A 22,995-nucleotide genomic window follows, 5' to 3' on the forward strand; every position below is an offset into this window, starting at 1 on the left:
TGGGCCAGTTCATGGTCCTGCAGACGCCACGGTGTGTGCGCGCGCACACACACACATGTGAAACGCTATATCTGGCGCTCCTTCTGGCGCAGAAGAGGCGTGCGCAGCTTCCCATTGGCTGTAGGAGCTTCCTGCACCCAATGGGAAGCCAGCCAGTGTTGCGGAAGGTGGTCCCCGCTCTGCTCCACACCGGTTTAGCGTGGCGCACAGGAGCCAACTGACTGGCCGGCAGGGGTCCCTGAGCAGGTGGCAGGGGTCCATGGGCCAGTTAAACAACCCCCATGGGCCGCTTGTGGCCCATGGACCTTAGGTTGCCGACCATATCATCTTTTCCTTTGATAACTGCATATATGTGTGTGTGTGTGCGCGCGCATATCATATATACAATCCTAAATGAGTCTACTCTGAAGTAGTCACATTGAGTCAATGAGGCATACTCCCATACATAAAGGTCTGCAGACTAAAAGTGCAATCCTATCCATGTCTACCCAGAAATAAGTCCCATTAAGTTCATTGTGGCCCAGTGTTAAGGTTACCAGATTTCTTTCAAAGGATCCGGGGACACTTTTTTTAAAAAAAGAGGGGGGGGAGTTATTTTTAAAAAGTTATTTAAAATAATAATAATTAAGAAGTAATATCTTCTCTTCTGTGGTCTCCTCTTTCACGCAACCTTTCTCTGGGCCCCAGCCTGTTCTCTTGGAGCGCTAGCTGCCGTGGTCAGGTCGGTCCTGGGCTCAGCCATGTGTCCTTGCCCTCACGGTGCTCTCCTACCTCTCCTCCTCAGTGGCGGCGGCAGCAGTGGTGCGGCAAGGTCAGGGCTCCCCTCTTTTTTCTCCTTCCTCTTTCTCTTCCTTCTCCCTCTCCTCTCCTCCTTCTCCCTGCTTTGGCTCCATGGTTTTCCTGGCCCTGGAGCACCACTGGACAGTCGGCCAGGTGGCCAGGCACTCTCATTCCCGGCTCTATTTGGGTCATGGGGTGGGGGGTTCAGCGGTTCCCCCAGTTGACACACTGGGTGTCCCTGGTTCCCCCTTGGCAGTGGCAGTGGCAGCAGCAGTCTCAGCAGCCCGGAGCCATCCTGGTAGCGCAGTTGGCTCTGGCTGGCTTCAGGAGCTGCTCACTGCTGTGGTGCCCATCATTTTGCCTCGCCGGAAGTCTCCATATGATTTGTCTTGTGCCGTTGAACCAAACACGCAACGTTCATTCCCTACTAATAAATCTACAACACTTAAAATATAAATCTGGGGACATTAAATGAAATCCGGGGACATTTCGGGGACGGATTTTGTCCAGGGACAGATTTGTAAATCCGGGGACTGTCCCCAGGAAACGGGGACATCTGGTAACCATAGGTATGTACCAGCTATTTCACTATATGTATAGAGATCATTGCTTCATAATAGCAATTAGGTTGTTTGAGTGCAAGCTTGTCAGAGACCACGTTTCAACAAATTTATGCGTTGTTAATTTCATTCCCTCCAGCAATTTTCTTTTAAAGTCTTTTGTTCTTGAGAAATAGAGGAAGAGGCTTTTATTTGGGATGGAAGACAAATTGAGTTAAGTTAAGCCTTAGTTGTGTTTAGAGAAGCACCAATTACATAAATAGAAAATCGTAATCAGTTAAGTTCCATTGATTTCACTGGGTCTACTCTTAGCTCCACAAATATGGATCCAACCTATTGTTTATTTATATAGTATCACCAGTGTGCATAATGCCTTCCAGAGTACAAATTCCTACCCCAAGAAGCTTGCAACCAAAAATTAAACACAGGAAGCGAAAGCAGTAGTGTCAGTTGTACATGCATATACTTAGCTACAGGCTGATGCTGCAGTCCTATACACAGAAATGTGGAATCTTTTTCTACCCAAGAGCTGCATTCCATCATGGACAACCTAATGGAGGCCATATGCCAGAGAGAGGTGTGGCCAGATGCAAAAGTAGGCACATCTGACTCTTGCCTTGTACAGTAGGCTAGATTTCAGTCATGCTAAATTTCAGCCATGCCATAGATATGAGACTTAAGTTTCATGAGTCAAAACATCCTTAGTCACTATGCCACTTGAGATCTCTCCAATAATTTTGTTCTCAACAGCGGCCTTCCTTCCATGGGAGTCCAGGATGGGATGATGAACATAAAAATACAGTCCATACAATAATTTAAAAAACATCTTAAAAACATCTAAAACCAAGCATACACAAAACAATGCCAGCTGCTGGAATTCCCATTGACATCCATGTGTCAAAAGACAAGGGGAACCTTCAGTGCAGAGGATAGACGCACCTCCACTGGAAGGGAGTTCCACACCTTGGGAAGCACCAAGGAGAAGGCCCAGCCATGAGTCATTGCCCTGCAAGTGATACCCATCAGTGGTCTTACTAACAGGGTCTCCTCTGCAAACCAAAAAGCATGGGTTGGCGTGTGTGCGTGTGGTGAAGATGCTATTGTTGCAGGTCTATAGATTCTCTGGAACATTTACCTCTGTTGTGAACAGATCATAGTCTTTTATTTTATTGACTAATTTATAGACTCCCACTTTACTGAAAGGCAGCCAACTTCAGACTATGATAGCAACATACAAATCTATAATATTGCCGAATAGTTTACAAAAAAAAAAAACCAAGAGAATAATGCCACCAAACAAGAGAAACTCAGGTAGGCAGAATTAAAATATCCAGACTGACTGGGATTTCAGCCAATGCTCAAGACACTGGGAATAATAGGTTTACTCTCGTGGAAAGTGCCTTGGAATGCTTAATGGCTGCAATATGTTAGACTCTTGGCTCAACATCTCATCACAAACATGTTGCTTGGGAACAAGTTCAATGCTCAGGAAAAGTATGTGATGCTTGTTGACCTGCAAACTGAAATTCCTGCAACACCTCATCTAGTTCTGAAAGGGTCTTTAACCTGATGTTGTACAGGTTTCAAGATCCAATAAAGTTCTAAATAGCCCAAAATGACTTGCTGTTTTAGCCCTGGGGCACGGAGCTGTTAGGATCTCTGCCCTCGCTCTTGATGAAGTTCCAGTTGCAAGTTTCTGGATATGATGCAGACCTTCAGAATGGAATAGTGAGATATTCGAGAACCAACAGCTGTTCCTGGAGCATGGTGGGATCTTTGAAAGCTTTCAGACAGGTCTGCAAAACCAATGCTTAACTAGTATGGCCAATATTGTTGCAACTTGCTGAGTAAAGGAGGTTATTTGACCAGTTACCTGAATTAATCTATTGACACATGGGTCATTCACTTCGGCTAGCTATACTACTGCATGCTTCTGGTATGTGTGCCTTTTTCAAGCCTATTTACCTAGGCTCAACTTGAAGGTAGGTAGCCGTGTTGGTCTGCCGTAGTTGAAACAAGTGTGTATCTGAAGAAGTGTGCATGCACACGAAAGCTCATACCAAGAAAAAACTTAGTTGGTCTCTAAGGTGCTACTGGAAGGATTTTTATTTATTTTGTTTCAACCTGAAGGGTTCTTATATGCATTTCTACTTTCCTATGGTTCTATATAGGGCCCCTACTGTCTTGAAATATAGGGGTGTGACCCTGGGTATGATACATTGCTGTCAATTCACACATGAAAAGAAGGACATTTGTGCATTTGTAACATCCACATTCTCACACCAATAATTACTACCTAAGAACACACAGCTATCCTTTATACACTGTTGGAAATCTATTCTCCCACTTAAATGCCCTGCACATTCTAATCTTTGCTCTCCAATCTCCTGCGTAGCACTGATTTTTAAACCAGGGTGTGCTATTAAATCAGCCCCTAGAGTTTCTTCACAGAATGTTTAATGTTACAGTAGGTACAGTTGTATTTCTGCAAATAAAAAAAACTCTTGGAACAGTTACTACCCCCAGAGGTTATGGGCCATCTAGGTGTGTGGAAGAGAAGTATTTGATATCCAAGTACATGACTAGAGTAGATGATGTACCCATTCTCAACTCATTCATCAAAAATCCAAGGACAGGACAAAATCTGAAGAATCCCAAAGCAAAACTGTGCACACAAATGGGGTTATAAAAAGGCAACTCAACACCCTCCACAGCAACATCTTCCTAAAAATGAAAAACCAGAACAATAAAGCAACAGTATTTTACAAGCAACAGAAACAAGGAAATAGGGGGTGTGACTAGCTAGAATACATGAAATAAAAGCAGTACAAAAACATTCAAGCATTTTATAAGTGAACTTATAGGTTATGAAAGGTCTTGCTGAAAAAAATGTCAGCTTTTAAGGTGCCACGTTTGCTGCTGCTGTTGCTAGCTACATGTCCATTTTGCCAGCCTCTGCTGCTGTGTGCTATGCTCAGAGGTGTGGGGGATGTTCTGGGGAGTCAGCCAGTTTTTTTCTAATGACTTTGCCTCTGAACAAGAAAGCAAAGCAGCTCACTCGCTCTCCTGCTCATTCACTCTTCAGCTTAGTTTTGGGATGAAGTTCAAGCTTTGTTGGTCTGACATATATCAACAAGTAGTGAAGGCATGCCAAATCCAAGGACATAAATCTTTGGGGAAGGGGGAAACTTGCCTGAGGGTAGAGTATTTAAATATCATCTTTCTTGCTGATGGACCAAAAGGCTTCTCCATAGTTCAGGGTAGAGTGTGTTTACTGCTATTCCCATGGAGCACAATTTCTTTGAAAAGAAAGGCACATGATTAAAGTGCTATTTGAAATGAAGATTTTGCTTCTAAATGTGGGTACCTTGTCTCTATCTACAAAGATTTGTCGCAAGGAAACACTTAACTGTATTTGTATATGCATTAATTAAGCATAGTAAGCATATGGAGACACTTTAAAATGCTTTTTATCATAATTAAAAAATGGATAATCCAGTTAAGCCCTCTGGCAAGCATAGTTCAGCAGGTGCAGATTCCCCGTCACTGTGGCTTCATGCCAGGAAAGTCTGCCCTTGTGAATTGCTGCCTGTCACACAGCTGTTAAAAGGCATAAAGACTCTCTGTGTAAAATTTAGCAATGCTAGATGTAGAGGGACGCAGGTGGCGCTGTGGGTTAAACCACAGAGTCAAGTGCAAGTAGATAAATAGGTACTGCTCCGGCGGGAAGGTAAATGGCATTTCTGTGCGCTGCTCTGGTTCGCCAGAAGTGGCTTAGTCATGCTGGCGACATGACCTGGAAGCTGTATGCCGGCTCCCTCGGCCAGTAAAGCGAGATGAGCGCTGTAACCCCAGAGTCAGACACGACTGAACCTAATGGTCAGGGGTACCTTTAACTTTGCCTTTAGATGTATCAAAATTCCTTATTTTTGTGTGGTAAATGTGAGCCATGTAATCTTAATAATAGATTCATGAAAGATATACCGGTAGTTTTAAGAATGTAAAAAACTACTATTGGTGTGGGGCAAGTGTCATCATAGTTTCAGTGAAAATCTCACAGTGAAGCTGCTTTTAGGGCTAGGAGGGAAGTTTCCATTGAGCCAGACTACATGACCCTGAACTGATGGCAAATTTATCTGTGTACTGCCATTGTCCCCTCACCAACCATCAGAAAACCTGCAACTGACCACCTATGCTGTGTGATTCATGAGAAGTCCATAATATAATTTGTTATGACAGATGCTAAGGAGTTCCATTTGTTTTCCAGTGTGCTTTGTCCATTTGCCCACTTCCTTTCCATTTTTTTCATTCTCAATAAAAAAATCATATAATTTGGCTACTTCTTGGTTCAAGATATAGGGGTATAGGATTGAGGCTGATAGAGAGAAGCAGGCTGTTCCTGGTATCTTGGAGAGACAGAGAACTGGGGACAGGCTCCATTCCCTGAGAAAACTGAGCAGGGTCTGAGTGAGAAGAAAGCAGAGTTCAGCCACATCCACACCCGAAGCTTCTACTAAAAGCAGCACAACATGAATTAGAGATTTCTAGCCCTGGTGATGGGACCAAATTGTGGGTTCAGAACAATGTCAAAGCACCTGGGGGGGGGGAAATATCCATTTACCTCTCATAGTATTTGTTTTATAAACATTACTAGAATGGGAAATGCAGTGTCAGCAAGACACAAGTGGCAGCTGTCTCAATGGTCCTTTTGTCATATTGATTGACTGCCATAATGGATATAAAATACGTAATTTCAGAGAGATTTTTTTTTTAATGCATCTTCTGATTTGAAACAAATTGTTCACTGATTGATGTGACTGACTAAAAAGTGATTATTTCTCTGTAGAAATCAGATGGGTTGCATGATTTCTTATTTCTGTAGTTTCCGAACTCAGACAAAGTGGGTGCTGAAGTGCACAATATGTCTATATAAATGCAGATGGAATACCGTTAATAATTTTCACTACAAAGACATTTGTCACTCAGAAGCCACTTGATCTGATAGCCAGACAAAGATACTGTACAGTGGAAGAGGGCTGTAAGCAATAGTGGTTGACTTAAAGCTATATACACTTCCTGTGTCTTGTTAAGTATTTGCAGCTTCTGCCAAGAAATATATTTGTGCTACAGGCATACTATATGTAGGCTTGTATTTTCATTTCATTTAAGATTTGAGAGAAAATGTGCCAAGCAAGCCAGATAAATCTTTGATAGTTGCAACAAGAAAAGGTTAATTAAGATGGATGGATTTCAAGTATTTTATTACTAATAATTTTACTTACGTTAGCAGAAATGTTTAGGGTAGATTTGTGATAAGACCATACATTTCAAATTGGAAAGGCCAAAGGAAAAAAATATATAAATTTTAGCTGAAGGCTATGTAAATGTTTGAGAGTTTTGTTTATTGGATTTCTTGCCCGTTCTTCACTATGAGGTCCCAGGGTGGGTTATGATATAAAAATACAATGTTAAAATCATCACAAACAATTTGCTGTGGCGATAGTATTCCACAACTTAGCAGGTATCACAGCCCTGTCCTGGGCTGACACCTGCAGAAATTCTGAGGGTGGCAGAACCAGCAAGAGGACCCTTCTGCCAATCCAAGAGGATCTGTATTGAACAAAGTAGTATTTCTGAAATTTAGTGAATTCCTTTCCAGAAGGGACTCCCCTGGCACCTTTTACATATTTTACATATTTTACTTACTTAGAAAAGGTGTTTCTAATAATAGTTCAGTCTGGCATTTGGGAGGTTGTGGACATAGCATGTTAATAACTGACAAAATATTTAATGATCTTAGGTTAATTTTATGCTGGCTGCTTGTAAAGCACCTTGCATATTGATGCTGCTATGCAAATGAACAACAACAGCAATAATAAATTGAATGTACCAAGTGCTAGGTAAAGGTAGGTCCAGTCGTGGACGACTCCGGCGTTGCAGTGCTCATCTTGCTTTATTGGCTGAGGGAGCTGGCATACAGGTTCCGGGTCATGCGGCCAGCATGACTAAGCCGCTTCTGGCGAACCAGAGCAGCGCACAGAAACGTTGTTTACCTTGCACTTTGATGTGCTTTCGAACTGCTAGGTTGGCAGGAGCAGGGACCGAGCAACAGGATTCGAACCGCCGACCTTCTGATCAGCAAGCCCTAGGCTCTGTGGTTTAACCCACAGCGCCACCCGTGCCCCGTACCAAGAGCTAAAGTTCTCCAAATAGAGGTACTGGGGATCAACATAACATGGGAAGCTGCTTCCTACTCACAGATGTGAAATAATTTCTTAGTGGTGGGGGAAATCTACTTTACACATGCTCAAAGACACCCTGTTCTTTACTGCTACTTCTTATGACGGTAGGTTCGATATCAGTATGGAAAACATATAACATTCTGCACATCTGGCAAATTGACAGTCAGATACCTGGGCTTGTTTCCTTTCTTTTATAGTTACTGTGATTTGTGATTTTAGTCAATACTTTGAACTTCTCTGTCTTTCATAAAGTGTAAATATAGCATGGAATCTGTAGTGTCATGCATGGATGGTGTGTGTGTGTTTCTACGGGATACTTGGAGTGGGTGTAAACAAACCCTAGCTAGCTATAAATCATAGCTGTGACTGTGTTCTTTGATCTGTTTGTGGATTCAGCGTGAAAGTGTAGAATATTAGCTAGCAGATTAATATTCTGTGAAACTGCATTCATTAAAAAAAGAAATTGAACATGGTAGTTGAGCTTTCTTACGGCTAGTAAAGTTACTATTAACTGGTGGTCATTTCTTAGGCACAGAAAACCACAACTTCAATGGGAAAACCATCTCTTTCTCCTGAGATGCTGAGACATCATTGTGGCTACTCATTAGTGAGGAAAATATATTCTGTATAGTGGCAGAGGAACCCACTCTGGCACCCGGGGCGGTGCAGCCCGTACGGATGCCCGTACGGACAGCATGCGAGAGCGGCAGCCTGTACGGACGCCGCACAAGCGTGCGCCCTTGGCCACTCTACAGTTGGGGGGAGGCAGGGACCATCTTGTCACCCCTCCCAGAGTGGAACACGGGGCGGCCCGCCCCTCCCTTCCTACTCCCCTGATTCTGTATATTCTCAATGTTTATTATTATTTCACATTGAAAGCCCGACAGGTAACAGACAAGGCAGGTAACAGACTTAGCCGGAATATCTAATGTAGGATTGTTCCCTTGTCTAGGAAATTTATATGGTACAATCTAGTCAACTTGGTCTAGCTGGATAGTCAACATCTTGAAGAAGTGTCCAAGTTATGCTGGAATTGCTGAATTTCTAGAATAAAAAGTACAGTATTGTCGCTTCAACAAACCAGGAAGTCAGGCTGTGTATCCTGGAACCTTTTATGTTGTGTCCTAAGTATAAGAGTTGATTCTGTTTTACTCAGTATTATGAGAAAAGCACTCTGCACATGCTCATGGCCACCATAATTGCTTACCATGTACAGTTGTCTTGACTACAAGTTCTCTGGCTAAAGGTTGCTGGCTTGATGAGCAGAATGTTTTAGGATTTCCTAGGCTTCTGCTTCTATAGACATGAAGGACAGTTTCTAGTTGTGTAGGTGCTGGAAGAGAAAATTTGAATAATTTACTACACTAAGACTTAACAAAGTGTGAGTAGAAATATATATTGTTCTAGGCCTGTTATTTGTGCGCAGAGTTATGGTGGCAGAACACCCTTTGAAGTAGAAGTGTAGAGCTTTGACAGGTCCCACATTTATTCACTTAATGTGAGATGTATATTTTACTTTAAAACATTTAACCAGTCTGGTTCTTAATACATATATTTTTTATTGCTACCAGTTCAGTTTCTTGGAAAAAAGTTGAAAGCATCAGCCACTGTTGCAGCTTTTACATTATGGAAATTCTCCCCTTGGGCACATATGTTTTACCCCCTCCCCAACCACAATTTCTACAAATCAATGCAATTGCCAGCTGCAGATTTCCATAACAGTTACTGGGAGAGTGATTGCTTTTAACTTTTACATCCCACTATAAACAGAGCTTAGTTGGCCCAATAAAATCTCCCACTTGAGCTTTTCATATAAGAATAATAAAGGTTAAAAGCTCATCGCCATTGTGGGTACTTTCTATAGGAAAACTGTGCAATTAATGGGTAGAGTTGGGTGCAGAGAAAAGAGGGATGTGTGTGGCTGTGGCAAGTAGGTGGTCCTTAAGGTATGTATACTGTGAACCTTTTGCCCAGTTGTGCTGGATTGTTCAAAGATCCAACTGAGGTCAGAAGTAAACTATATTCCTTATCCATGTACAAAACTGAAACAAAGCCCAGGAAACTAGAGTGGAAATAAGAATGAAGCAGTGTACTAGACTATGGTCTGTTTTAATGAAATAAAAATGAATGGGCATACATATGCACATGAGCCACAGACAGATTTGGAAGAGATTGATTCCCTAGTGGGACTACTACTTTAGATAATTGGTTCCCAGACCTTGAACTAAAAGGACTTTAGTTACAGGTAGGATGCCGTGTTGGTCTGCCATAGTCAAAACAAAACAAAAATTAAAAAAATCCTTCCAGTAGCACCTTAGAGACCAACTAAGTTTGTTCTTGGTATGAGCTTTTGTGTGCATGCACGCTTATTGTTGTGGTCCCTCCTTTTGTCCACACTGCCTGACCTGAGCATTCCTAACTCATTAATCACTTGTACTGTATTGTTCAATAAGGAACAGCCAAGGGCTTCATGAACATACCTGTACACATTTTAGATTCTGTGGACTATGAGCATACATATAAAACTTGCAATTCCAGCCAATTTGTTTTACTAGTTTACTTCATTCTGCATTTTTTTTTAGGTTTGAAAAGTGCTAGTTATTATTCAGCCAGCGCAGTAAATGCACTATTCGTGTCAAGGACGATATATATAATCTGCAGACAGGTCAACATTTTAGCAATGCACTGGTATATTCAAAATGAATTATTTCATTTCTCAACATTCTCTTCCCTGAAAATCTGATCAAAACCAGAAATAACAAAGAAATCTAAGATACCATTTTAGTTTATCTTTAATCAAAGGAAGCTAGGGTGCTACTTTTTATTGCACTTTTCTCAGCCTGCATTTTCCATCATCCACCGAAAAGGAAATGAATGTCTAGAACTTGGATTGCATCCAAGCATTTTTCTTTCATATCTGAAGGCATCTCATGTTCACAAACTGCTAAAAAGTCATTGTGGTCAGGGCTGTACGGCACTTAAATTTGAATAAATAGAAGAGCCTACAGATGTACACAAGTTGTGGCGCTGGGATTCTTTGAGTTTGTGTTCATACCTGCCTGATACAGCCTTATTCCTGAATAAGTTTAAAAGGTTTGGCATGTTATAGAAAAGGAAACAAAAGCCTTTTGAAATGTGTTACTAATTATTTAGATCCTCCATCAAAGACTCAACACTTTTACTCATGGCACTCGTGTGCTCTGTTCTCTCACTGCCTTTCCCAGCCTAACTTCAGTTTTAATGGTCCTTTAAAGGGAGGTTATTATACTGACAATCTGTGGAACGTGTATCCAATTTCATATACGTACAGATGGATACTTGATGGACAGAATACCATGTAGTTATGCATCCAATGAGGGTTTTTTTTATTTTGCACGTTTTCTAATGCCCTGCTCAAAGGCACTGAAACATCCAGCTGCAGTTGTCTCTGCCCAATTGGCTGCTGCCACTTTTGGCATGCTGACAAGGTTCACAAAGCAGACTGCTTCCATTCAGTTCAGAAATGTAAATGCTCCAAAACCTTTTTCTGTTTCCTTATAACTCCTCCCCACCCTGACTGCCCCAATCTCCAAGTGAAGTCTGGAAGTTCTGGAAGGCAGAAAAAACTTGGCCAGGAGAGAAGCTTGGCTAAAAAGTACAGTGGGTTTAGACATGATGGTCCTGGAATCAATACCAGAAATCAGTGGCAGCAAAAAGATGCAAAAATGACAGTCCAGTAAGGTGGACTCAAATAACTAATTCATCACCCTTAATAAAAGGAAAGGCTTTTGGCAAAAGATTATCAAAGCTCTGTACAAGTAATATCTCTTATTTTAAAAGAGTGGAGCTGTGGGTTAAACCACAGAGCCTAGGGCTTGCCGATCAGAAGGTTGGCGGTTCAAATCCCCGTGACAGTTTGAGCTCCCATCGCTCAGTCCCTTCTCCTGCAAACCTAGCAGTTCAAAAGCACGTCAAAGTGCAAGTAGATAAATAGGTAACGCTCCAGCAGGAAGGTAAATGGCGTTTCTGTGCGCTGCTCTGGTTTGCCAGAAGCGGCTTAGTCATGCTGGCCACATGACCCGGAAGCTGTACACCGACTCCCTCAGCCAGTAAAGTGAGATGAGTGCTGCAACCCCAGAGTTGTCCATGACTGGACCTAACAGTCAGAGGTCCCTTTACCTATAAATGATTTTTACTCCTCCCTCCCCCAAATACGTTGGCTGTGAATAATGAAAATAAGAAGCAAATATATTTGCTGAATGCCTTTTTGCTACTTTCCTCCTTTCCTAAATTACCTCTGTGATTGTCACTTTCAGAACTGCTTTGGAGTGACCTTTTTAATATGCATGACATGAGCATTAAACATTTCCATGTTTCAAAAGCAAGATGTTGTTGCAAAGTTTAATACAGAGTACATGTATATCCAGTTGGATGTGACATCTCACTGAAGCTTCACTGCCACGTGTCAAATGAACTAGTATACTGTAGTTTGAACATATTTTAAGTAACTAAAACCACCTTGAGACTCATCTGCACTGTACTGCTTAGTAGAACATTAAAATGGGTGACTGATTTATCTTTTTTCTGATCTACAGCCCTATGGTTTTATAATATGCCCAAAGAACAAGAAAATAACAAGAGAAAAACCTGTCAATAGTGCACAGTAGAGTCATCACTAATCAAACGTTTGCTCTGTAATGAAATTATGCTCCACAGCGTCATAGACAGAATAGCATACAGCTGGAGTTTACTCCTTGTTTCATTCACAGGTGTTTCCACAACAGCACTAGCAGCCTTTCCTTGGGGGTAATCAGGTTCTAAAATCTTCACATTGCCAATTCCAGAGGTCAAGTCATATATTTTTCAGTCAATTAAATTCCATGAGACCTCCCAGAGCTTTATGTAGTTTCATAGAATTGTAAAGTTGGAAGGGACCCTGACGGTCATCAAGTCTAACCCCCTGCAACACAGAAATCTCAAGTAAAGCATCCATAACAGATGGCCACTTGATAAGCGATGCCAGCACCCTTATGTAACCATTTTTTAAGACTTCCAGTTGGCACCCCTCTTTATTATTCACTTACTCTGTCTTGTATATTATTTCCAGGTTATATACCGAGCTCTGTCACCACCCAATTCTGCTGATGATCCTTACAGTCCTGAAGCTCAGGCACAGTTGAAGATCACTAACCTTCGCGTGCAGCTGCTTAAGCAACAATCCTGCCCTTGCTATAGCAATGACATGAATGCAAAACCTCCAGAACTAACCTACTATGCAATCTATGATTTTATTGTAAAAGGAAGCTGCTTTTGTAATGGTCATGCAGATCACTGTGTGCCCATCAAAGGATTTAAGCCTGTTAAAGCAGCAGGAGTCTTCCATGTGGTAAGTTTATGTTGAGACAAACCTTCCACAAAGTCTCAAGTATAGAGATCAATGTTCCCAAAATAAGGTGAATTGTTGAGCTTGGTGTATGTTCCATGGGGAATTACCGGTAGTCTCCTGAAGACAAGAATAAGTCTCCTGAAATTCAGAAAGTTAGAATGGGAACAGACAATATATTATGACTATCCTATAACTAAGGAATATCTAGAAGTTACCTAAATTAGACAAAAGTTTAGGCTACTTTAATTTTGAATTAAGCTGTGAATATGTACATGATGTAAATTATAATGTTGGTTCACAATGTGAAAAGAAGCTAACAGTATGTATATTTTGGCAGTCAAACACAGCTCTGATACAAGCTTGCTTCTATGTATTGTCTTTATATAACCTGATTAGTGCATGTGCTGTATACCACCCATCTCACAAGTTTTGATTTCACAGGGATGTAGAACCTGAAATAGACCTCTGAAAAGAAGCAATAAGTTGCAGGATTCAGCAGAGGTGAGGGAGAAACTGACAGATGAGCTGTTTTCAAGGACAAGGCCTAAATTATACCTGTATTGGTGAAATGATTTGGCACCCAATCTGATCTATTTTGGAAAACACCCAATCTGAGATCTGCTTTATTTCCCAATGTGAAAAACAAACATATTACAACATGTATGCAAATGCACAAATATGAATGCTTGCAAATCTAACAAACAGTGAAACCTTTAGTTTTCATAAGATGGTGGAAATTTTTTCAAACTAGCTACATAGACTAGATCATTTCAGCTGGCAATCCCCAAGAATGCTGTGTATGTAACATAAATTGTCCTAGTTTACAGTATATTTCTCTTATGTACTTGTTCTGCAAGAGTTGTAGCAGAATGATAACAAAGCAGGATAAACAAAAACATAGTGTGGCAAGACTTAACAATCTAGCAAATCAAATCAAAAGCAAGGCCAGTGCATTACAATTTAAAACTACTGGTAGTACAGTGAATTTAGCCTGCATAGTGCTCAAGTAATACTGGTAGGACACAGGGAGAAGAAGTGTAATGGCAGTTGTGTGTTGTTTACAAGATATAATTATAACATATTTCCATTTAGGCACCCACTTTGATCATTTTAGCTTTTTGGTATTGCTGACAGGTACATTGCAAAATCACCTTACCCCATATATGCCTAGTCAACCATTTCAATCAGTGGAACAGGTACAGGTGTCCCTTAATACTTGTTCTGCACTTTCAGTGTGGCAGCACCTATGCTTTAAAACTCTGCCTATTTATATCAGGCACTGATATCACCGTGCTGTATTCTTTTTGTGTCTGCTTAAATCATCTTTGTTTAGGCAAGCCTATCCAGGAATGCAGACACATAGAAATTGCATGTCCTTTGAGTATTTTAAAACATTTTTTGACCTTTCCCCATCAATAATTTTAATGTTTCATTTTATTTTATTGTAAACTGCTTAGAAGTGGGGGGGGGGTTTCCCCTCTACAATCAAGTGCTATATAACTTTTTAAAAATAAAAATAAATTAAATAGATTAAACAAACATATTCTCCAAAAAATATAGAGTAGGGTCAATATGAGAATATATGAACATGTTTTAGTCAACATATATTTTACTAAAATCCAAAGCCACCTTTATTTTATATACTCTCCTTGTGGTTTGTTTGTTTTTTTACCCACAGTAGCATTTTGCTGTTTATTTTGTTGGAAAAAAGCTAATATAACAGCTACAATTTAAAAACCATTTTCTAAAGACTAATTCCTCTTTTATCTTTTCCATATTGTCCCTTGTGGGAAGCTTTACATTCTCTCAGTAAAACCCCCCTATAATATCTACCATAATAAAGCTGCAATAGTAGTGTAGAACTCAAATCATTATGCAATATAAACAATACTAATCAAAAGGGAAGTTTCAGGGGAGGGGGACAGGTCTTCTAGTGCACAAGAGCTGTTGTTAGTTGCTTCTTTCTCTGTATAGTATATTGAGGAACGTAAGTCATGAAGTATTTTCTAAAAACCCAGACAATTTGAAAAGAAGTAATTGAATATATTAATTGAGGAACAAAAAGGTAATGGGAGGAAACATGCCCTAGCAACTGTCTTCATGTGTGAAAATCAGTCACTAATTTATCTTACACAAGTCAACGTTTGTAACACTGTTTGCCTTGCACAGTATAATGAGCGACATTACCAGAGAGCTGTCAAGCTAAGAAAGAAAGCAGTCTGGAAGTGGAGTAAAATGGAAAGGGCTAATGACAGAATGAAAAATAGCACGGGGAAAAAAAGAACTCTGGTTAAATGAACTCACTTGTGTCAATTCACAAAACAGTGAAACATCCTGAGAAATGTGTCATTTAGCTATGCCTCATAAAGATTCAAAACGGCAATGCTTGAATAGTATGGGGGTAAATGGAAATTGCTGGAAAATATTTACATTCTGGTTTAGTCATCACAAATGCATCATGGCTGGCTGAAAATTAAACTGGAGCCATGTATATGATCATTCTCGTGCAAAAGTATATACTTTGTGGTGGTGGCGGCAGCAGCAGCAGCTGTTTCTTATGGATTTAACTCCCGCAACTTCTTTAGATCTTTTTTATTCTGAAAAGCTGCTTTCTCATTTTTTGTAGATGACTGTGCAATCCTATATCAGTGTTTTTCAACCACTGTTCCGCGGCACACTAGTGTGCCGCGAGATGTTGCCTGGTGTGCCGTGGGAAAAATTGTGTTTATTTGATTCCTATTCAAGAGAATTACTTTATATATAGTCAATATAGGCACAGAGTTAATTTTTTTAACATTTTCTAATGGTGGTGTGCCTCGTGATTTTTTTCATGAAACAAGTGTGCCTTTGCCCAAAAAAGGTTGAAAAACACTGTCCTATATATGTCTACTCAGAAGTCATTCTCACTAAGTTCAGTGGGGCTAACTTTCAGGGAAATGGGTATAGGATGGCAATCTCAGTGACAGAAATATGTATATATATATACCGATTATCAAATTGGGACATACGAGAGCCAGAAAGGATGTGTTTGGTATGTTGTTGTTTTTCATGGCCAATGCCATGTGAGTGACAAGTTGCTGGCCCTCTTTTTACAACTGACTTTCTTGTACGTCATCACACACACAGCCCAACAAGACAATGACAAAAATCTACCGACAGCATACAAATCAAAAACACTAACCCACCCCACTCACACAGGAAACCAAAGACCACCACAGCCAACCACAAATGAACAATCGCACCCTACGCCAACCCCAACCTCTCTCGCCACCAAAGGAGCACAAGTGAACAACAGAGAACCTGCACAAACCACGCTGACACCAAACCCTACATATATTAAGTAAAATAGAAACATCGCCACCCCACCCCACCCATCTCCCCATCCCGCCCACCTCTTTTCCCCTTTTCTTCCTAATGTCTCAACAAACGAAATTGATTTGTAAAAATGTTACATGGAAAAAATACGAGAGAGACATTGCACTACCTTTGTAAATCAAGAAAACCTTTAATAATAATAAAAACAACAACAGTGATGGTCAGGAGATCAGGCATGGCGGGTGTTAAGAGACCAGTTACTGCATTATTTATCTGTTCCTGCCATTTATGGGCTGATCCATAATTCGCTGAGCAGCTTACAATAAAAGCTTGTTAAAATACGAAATACCTGATTTACATACATACCATCCATAAGTATTTTTTTCACCACCCTCCCTGGACTTCCAGTTCATACTTTGTATCATGCTGGCTGCCCATTCATGCAATTCTTACAACCTATTATTAGGTTTGAAGCACCATGTGGCAATTTCTGACTGGAGAAATACCTGTCAATGTATTTCATTCCTTTTACAAACCTGGACTTATAAATCTCTATGATAAAGCTATACGACACTGGTCTCTTTCCCAAATAGCTTGTAGTATTACATGCAGCTGTTCTCATTAGTTGGCCTGCTACTAATAAGCAGACTTATGCAGGCTGTGGTAGATATTTATTCCATGAAGCTCTAAGCAAACTTGGCACCTACTTTAAGCATATACCACAGTCCTTTTTTTTTCTTTGCCTGTTATGAAGTTAGATAACAATTTCCAGAAAAAAAATCTTCCTGGATGCTCACTTTCCCCACTCTTCCATTGCCAGGAACAGATTGTTTTATTCAATGTAAAGAGTTTTCTTCCTCTGGTTCATTCTTCAGCTTGAATATTTTATCCTTCTGCAACCTTCTCAATCAGACACTGTTATATTCTGAGTAAGATGAAAAGCAACACCAGTTCCCTCTTGACATTCCTTGCTCATCACTAGCTTTTCTACAGCGCCCGTTTATGATTCAGTCCATATTTTTATTTAAGAGGAGCCAAAACACTCCAACTGTGATAATAGAATCATACAGCTAAGAAGGATCAAACAACTATCAATCTACCACTCCTCAAGGACCCCTTAATATAATAAATCTCAAGCAGAAAGTGGGTGTTGGCAGAACAAATAGCTTCAAGGAACTTATCCAATTCAGATGCTGCAGGGGAAGTCAGAAATTACTAGGATTATTGCCCAGTTTGACCTGGGGAAATTCCTCCTGGATGCTAAATATGGTGTGCCATGAGACCCAAAACATTCCACATTATAAAGAACTTCACATTGTCTCTCACCAGCAACTTTGTCTGGACAAACAAGCTCAAAGAGTCTTTAAAAAGCCCTGTAAATATAATGGAAGCAAAGTCATTCAGAAGGGTATTCTGAGCATCAGCCTATTTGTAACTGTAGCAAGAGTTTCTCTCTCTATCATCTATCTATCTATCTATCTATCTATCTATCTATCTATCTATCTATCTATCTCCTTCCCTCCCTCCCCCTCTCTCTTATGAACTTTTTATGCTTTATAGTTACCAGTACTTTATTGATAAGAGCTGTATTTTCTGGATGTCAAGTACAGATTAAAAAGTTCAGTGCAGAGCTACTTAAATGTTTATATTTTTGCTATGTATGTCATACTAACGAGCAAATGATAGGCTATCTTGCCTACACTGTTTACTCTCCCTAAGTAACCCACATTCTGATAGGAAAATCTAATGGGTTACTTTACCACAATGAAATAACTCATTGTAAATAAAACTGAGTAAAAAGATGTGGAAGAAATTCTCAAACAATCAAAATTTTAAATGCAATTTTTTACATCAAAATGAAGATGCTCACTAGTGTCTAATCAAGAGAGGCCTACGGCAATTAAGCAATGGCATTTTAGTACAACACAACAGCAATATATATGTGAGGATAAGGGTTAGATGTTTATTTGTGGGAGAATTCTAAAGCTGTCATAAAACACAAAGTGGATATGGAAAGGGGTTCAATACAATTTATAAAATAAATGTTTGGCAATAGAAGTACAGGTTATCCAATAACTAGGGGGAAGCATAATAGGTGCATACTGCTATTACCATGATTAATGGTTAGCACTTTTATAGCACATTTCAAATGTTCAGAGTGCTTCATATACATCATCTCCATAAAACTTACAACAGCCCTGGAAGGCAAACAAGTATCCTTGTATTGTGAATGTGGAGCTAAGGCTGAGAGATAGTTGGCTCCCTAGGAGGAGACTACAGCTGCTTTGCTGTTCATCAAACGCTGTTGAGAACAGCTGCTTTGCTGTTCCTCAAATTTGCTTCTAAAACAACTTCTTACCAGTCTTAATGAGTGTTGATTATATGCATGAATCCTTGGGATTTGTTGCATAAACCTACAAGCATACAGCCACGAAAACTGGGACCCTGTCTCTACACAAGGATGGTGTGTGTGGGCTTGATACAAGATATATTGCAGTGGTTCTCCCTCCTCACTCCATGCATTCAGTGTACCGTTTCATATATTCTGAACAGGACCCCTATTCAGTGCAGGTGTTGTGATATTGCTGCAATGCTGGAATAATTCCATGCAAGCAAGCAATCAGGTTCAACTGAAAAGAACAATTTTCTGTTCAGTTAGCAAGTAGTTAGCGGGCAGACACATTTCCAAATTACTAGTGATTTCACAAAGTTTGTTTCCCCTTTGTTAGGTCCATGGAAGGTGCATGTGCAAACACAATACTGCAGGAACGCATTGTCAACATTGCGCTTCTCTCTACAATGACCAGCCATGGCAAGCGGCAAATGGCAGAACAGGAACTCCAAATGAATGCAGATGTAAGTAACAAGTTAATGGCAGTTACAGGTAGGTAGCCATGTTGGTTTGCCATAGTCAAAACAAAACAAAATATAAAATATAAAATATCCTTCCAGTAGCACCTTAGAGACCAACTAAGTTTGTTCAGTGCTTCTGGGCTATCAGGATATGCAGAAATGGCCCTGGGTAAACAAATTACAAAGCCAAAACCAATGCCACTATCCACAACATTTTAAAACATTGGTAACACCTTAGTTTACAAAGATGTTCATTCATTTTACCAAGAAGGTGACATTTATTTGGCCTCCTTCAATTTTCCAATTTTGAGCTATTCAGGTTCTTCTCAGGGCACCTAAATAAATTATACTAGACACTGAAACACTAAATATTTTAAAGTTTTAAGTTATAATACAGAAGATACAGAAACAACAATAATTATACTGGATTTGCGTATCTGTCGTAGGATAATCTGATCTGGTCTTCAAAATATTTGATTTGATATTTTCTTATTCTACCAAAAACATCATTATGGAAGGCCTGTGGTACCTTGTAGCAGATTCACTCTAAATGGGTACATTAGAGTAACTAAGCACTGATAACTTGCAGATATTGGAAACATCTTCAGGCTGATATATGCATTTCATTTTATTATTAATCAGCTCTCATTATGTGTAAGGGTTTTTTCTGCATTCTTTTTAAAAGAGCATCCTTAATTTGTCTTTTTGCTTATCTTGGCTTTGTTTCAGCCTGTAAGTGCAACGGGCATTCTGACTCTTGTCACTTTGACATGGACACATGGCTGGCATCAAGAAACCAAAGTGGTGGGGTGTGTGACAACTGTCAACACAATACAGAAGGGCAGCACTGCCAGCGTTGCAAACCAGGCTACTACCGAGACCTCAGAAGACCCTTTTCTGCCCCAGATGCCTGTAAATGTAAGCTAACATGAATTTCTCAATATGAATATTTAAATACTAGATCATTCTGTTGCTCATTCTTATGCCAAGGTAAAAAAAAAAGGTTTGGTATCTTCACATTGTAAATGAACGAACTACAATCCTCAAATATTTCATTATGCAGTATATCTAACTAATGGCAGTTTACCAGTCAAGGAGCTTGCTGTGGAGTTCCACCCGTTACCATTCATTACTATACGTACTTCAGTATAGTACTATTCATTACTATACGTACTTTAGTATAATGGTATTCTCTTATACAAAGTAGATGTATTATAATTACTAATAATATCAACAACAAAACTTCACCTTTTGCTTTTGTTATAAAGGGAGTTTTGGAAGGTCCAGCTTGTAATGTGGAAATGAGAAAATCTACACTTGCTGAAACTCCTCCTACATTTTGACTTTAAAAAAGTCCATGTTCAAGATGGCTAACAATTATTGTAGATGTTGTTAGTTTATATTCTGCATTTTGACTTTGAAAAACAAAGTGCTCAAGACAGGTAACAACAATATCTATAACAATTGTTAGCCATCTTGAACACAGTATTATTATTTTTTAGTCAAAATGTAAAGAAGTAGTTTCTGCAGAATATAAACTATTTTATTAAATAAATTGTCCATACTCTTAGCGTACCTTTGCAATTTGATGACTCCTGTTTCTGGCATTCAGTGTAATGCCAGTTGTGGCAGCTGTAGTTGTAGATGCAGTGTTCAAATCATGGCAGAAGATGTAGCAGAAAATCCTAACCTGCCTTAAGCAGGAGGCTGCAAGGTACAGTGGACACTTGAGTGAATACCAGGACTTAGGACAGCTTGAAGCAGAAGGTTTGCTCCTATAAAGTCTAGAGTTCCTTTATTTCCCTTGACCCTGACTACCCTCCCAGGTTCCACACCTTCCTGAAGATTGGAGGTGCTTAAAAGGGTAGTCCCCTGGCATAGAGATAAGATTTTTGCCAATGTACAGTAGTACAGAGGAGAGGAATAGCATTGTTGTCTAATATATTTTCCCTTGAGCTAAATATGTAAAAATACATTATTGGAATTCTTCACCCATTAGATCCACTAACAATTCAGTCTCATTTTACTGAGTAAAACGTTGCCTACAGAGAATATTTTATTTGGATTGACAGTGGTGACATTCAAATCCCAGATTACCTATGGACTGTAGAATCACGTGGGGTAGGGGGGGGGAGAGACTATTGCAGGCCAGAAAGACAGTTTTTCACGGAACACAAATATTCCCAGGCAACATATTCTGGAAGAATATTGTGAGTATACTGGATGGCAGCAGTTTTCCTTGATTGATCATGGAAGTTGCCAAAGAATGTTGGAACTACTTTTGTGTTTCTTTTTAAAATGTGCTTGTGGGAGCAAGTGGGGGGGGGGTTTGTTTTGTTCTTGTTCTTTTATTTATTATGCATTTTGTGTTTTTATCTCATATTTTCATGCTGTGAACCACCCTGAGATCTACAGATGAAGGGCGGTATACAAATTTAATAAATAAATAAATAAATACTGCTAATATATAATAACAATAACAACAGCCGTCCAGTCTCAGCTGCATTTCTAAAAATACAGGAAATAATAGGGTTTTGGGGAGGACGAATAAGTATTGTAAAGCACTTTGCATACAATCTATAGAAATGGTAAAAGCTTCCCCCATAACAGCAATCAATCCTTCAAGTTTTCCTTTCTGACTTCCTCTTCCTGATCAGCTTACTTTTTTCTTTTATTTTTTTTGCAAAATCTATTGATACAAAGCAAATTCCTCTCAGCTGTTGCCTCCAAGCCATAATGAGTTTCATTCCTGGGCAGCCATCCCAGTTTCATCTTCAGCTGCTATCATTTGTGCAAAGTCCACAACAACGGAGTCAGAGTGATACATGATAGAGCCAACAGAGGAGACAGATATTTCCTGCGTGAAATTGTTCAGTCACAGCTTTTCACTTGCTGTGTAAAGTGTGAGGAGTGTTTTGGATAGCTCCAGCTGAACAGAAAGCTTGTGCTTTGAGGGGATCAAGCAGAGATTACAACCTCGACAGAAAAAGGCCTTGTGTCTTGCATAGTTTGTGTGGATAACGACATGTCTGATAACCTTATTCATATACAGTAGTAGACAATGGAATTCTGCAGATATTGCCAGCTCACTCACAGAGGAGCAATGAAAATGGAAAAGCTCCAAGGTCAAAGCAAATGAAGGAGCTGTTAAACCACAAATCCTTAAACTATGCTAAGCAAAGTGAACAATGTGTAATATTTGTTCAGGAGTGTGTATGTACTAGATAAAGCAGGGCATACTCTTATTTAACATGGTAACTGTAGCAATCTGCTTGAAGGTTACATAGATTCTCCCACCTCTTCTTTTTTTAACAACCTGTATGAATTTTTAAGACTCTGCTACAATGTCACTGGGGGTGATAAAAAGGTTCATAACTGATTACAGTTATTAAATTTAAAACACTTGTATTCCATACATAGATGCTTGTAACACTTGGATCTTGTTACCCAAGACTGAACTGAAAGTTCAAGTAATCAGAGCTTATTTGCTGCATTCTAAGTTTTGAGGCTGTTGTACAAAAGCAGTTAAAATTTGTTTAGAGTTGAGAACTGCTTTTAATACTCCAGGACCATGGTTATATTGAATTTCAGATTCAGTTTTAAGTCAATTTATCCAATAAGCAAGAGATCATGTGTTTTTAGCATCTTACAGCTAAAAGAGAGCTGAAAGGTGAAATTTTCCACTCAACACTTTTAAGGAACGGCATAGTGATTGGTATGGGAAACAATACGGGGCATTTTCACATGTGAGACTTCAATAAGTCTGCCATGTATCTGTAAAATCCACAGTGGTAAAAACTGTATGGCACTATAATAATACAGTACCGCAAGGAGAAAACATACATTTGCAGGGCCAAACTACAAATGGCAGTGGTAGATT

At 39.7% G+C, this 22,995-nt stretch overlaps 1 protein-coding gene across 2 annotated transcripts in view; it reads left to right on the plus strand.

The window, feature by feature from the left end:
* Positions 1–22,995, plus strand: part of NTN4 (netrin 4) — a 39,277-nt gene that overhangs the window by 10,345 nt on the left and 5,937 nt on the right. For both annotated transcript variants that reach the window (XM_033163356.1, XM_033163357.1), the window contains exons 3-5: positions 12,669–12,947; positions 18,992–19,118; positions 19,845–20,033. In XM_033163356.1, the coding sequence (XP_033019247.1) occupies positions 12,669–12,947; positions 18,992–19,118; positions 19,845–20,033 (595 nt within the window). The remainder of the gene's footprint in view (positions 1–12,668; positions 12,948–18,991; positions 19,119–19,844; positions 20,034–22,995) is intronic.

The sequence above is a fragment of the Lacerta agilis genome, chromosome 10 (genome assembly GCF_009819535.1).
Source record: "Lacerta agilis isolate rLacAgi1 chromosome 10, rLacAgi1.pri, whole genome shotgun sequence".
NCBI lineage: Eukaryota > Metazoa > Chordata > Lepidosauria > Squamata > Lacertidae > Lacerta > Lacerta agilis.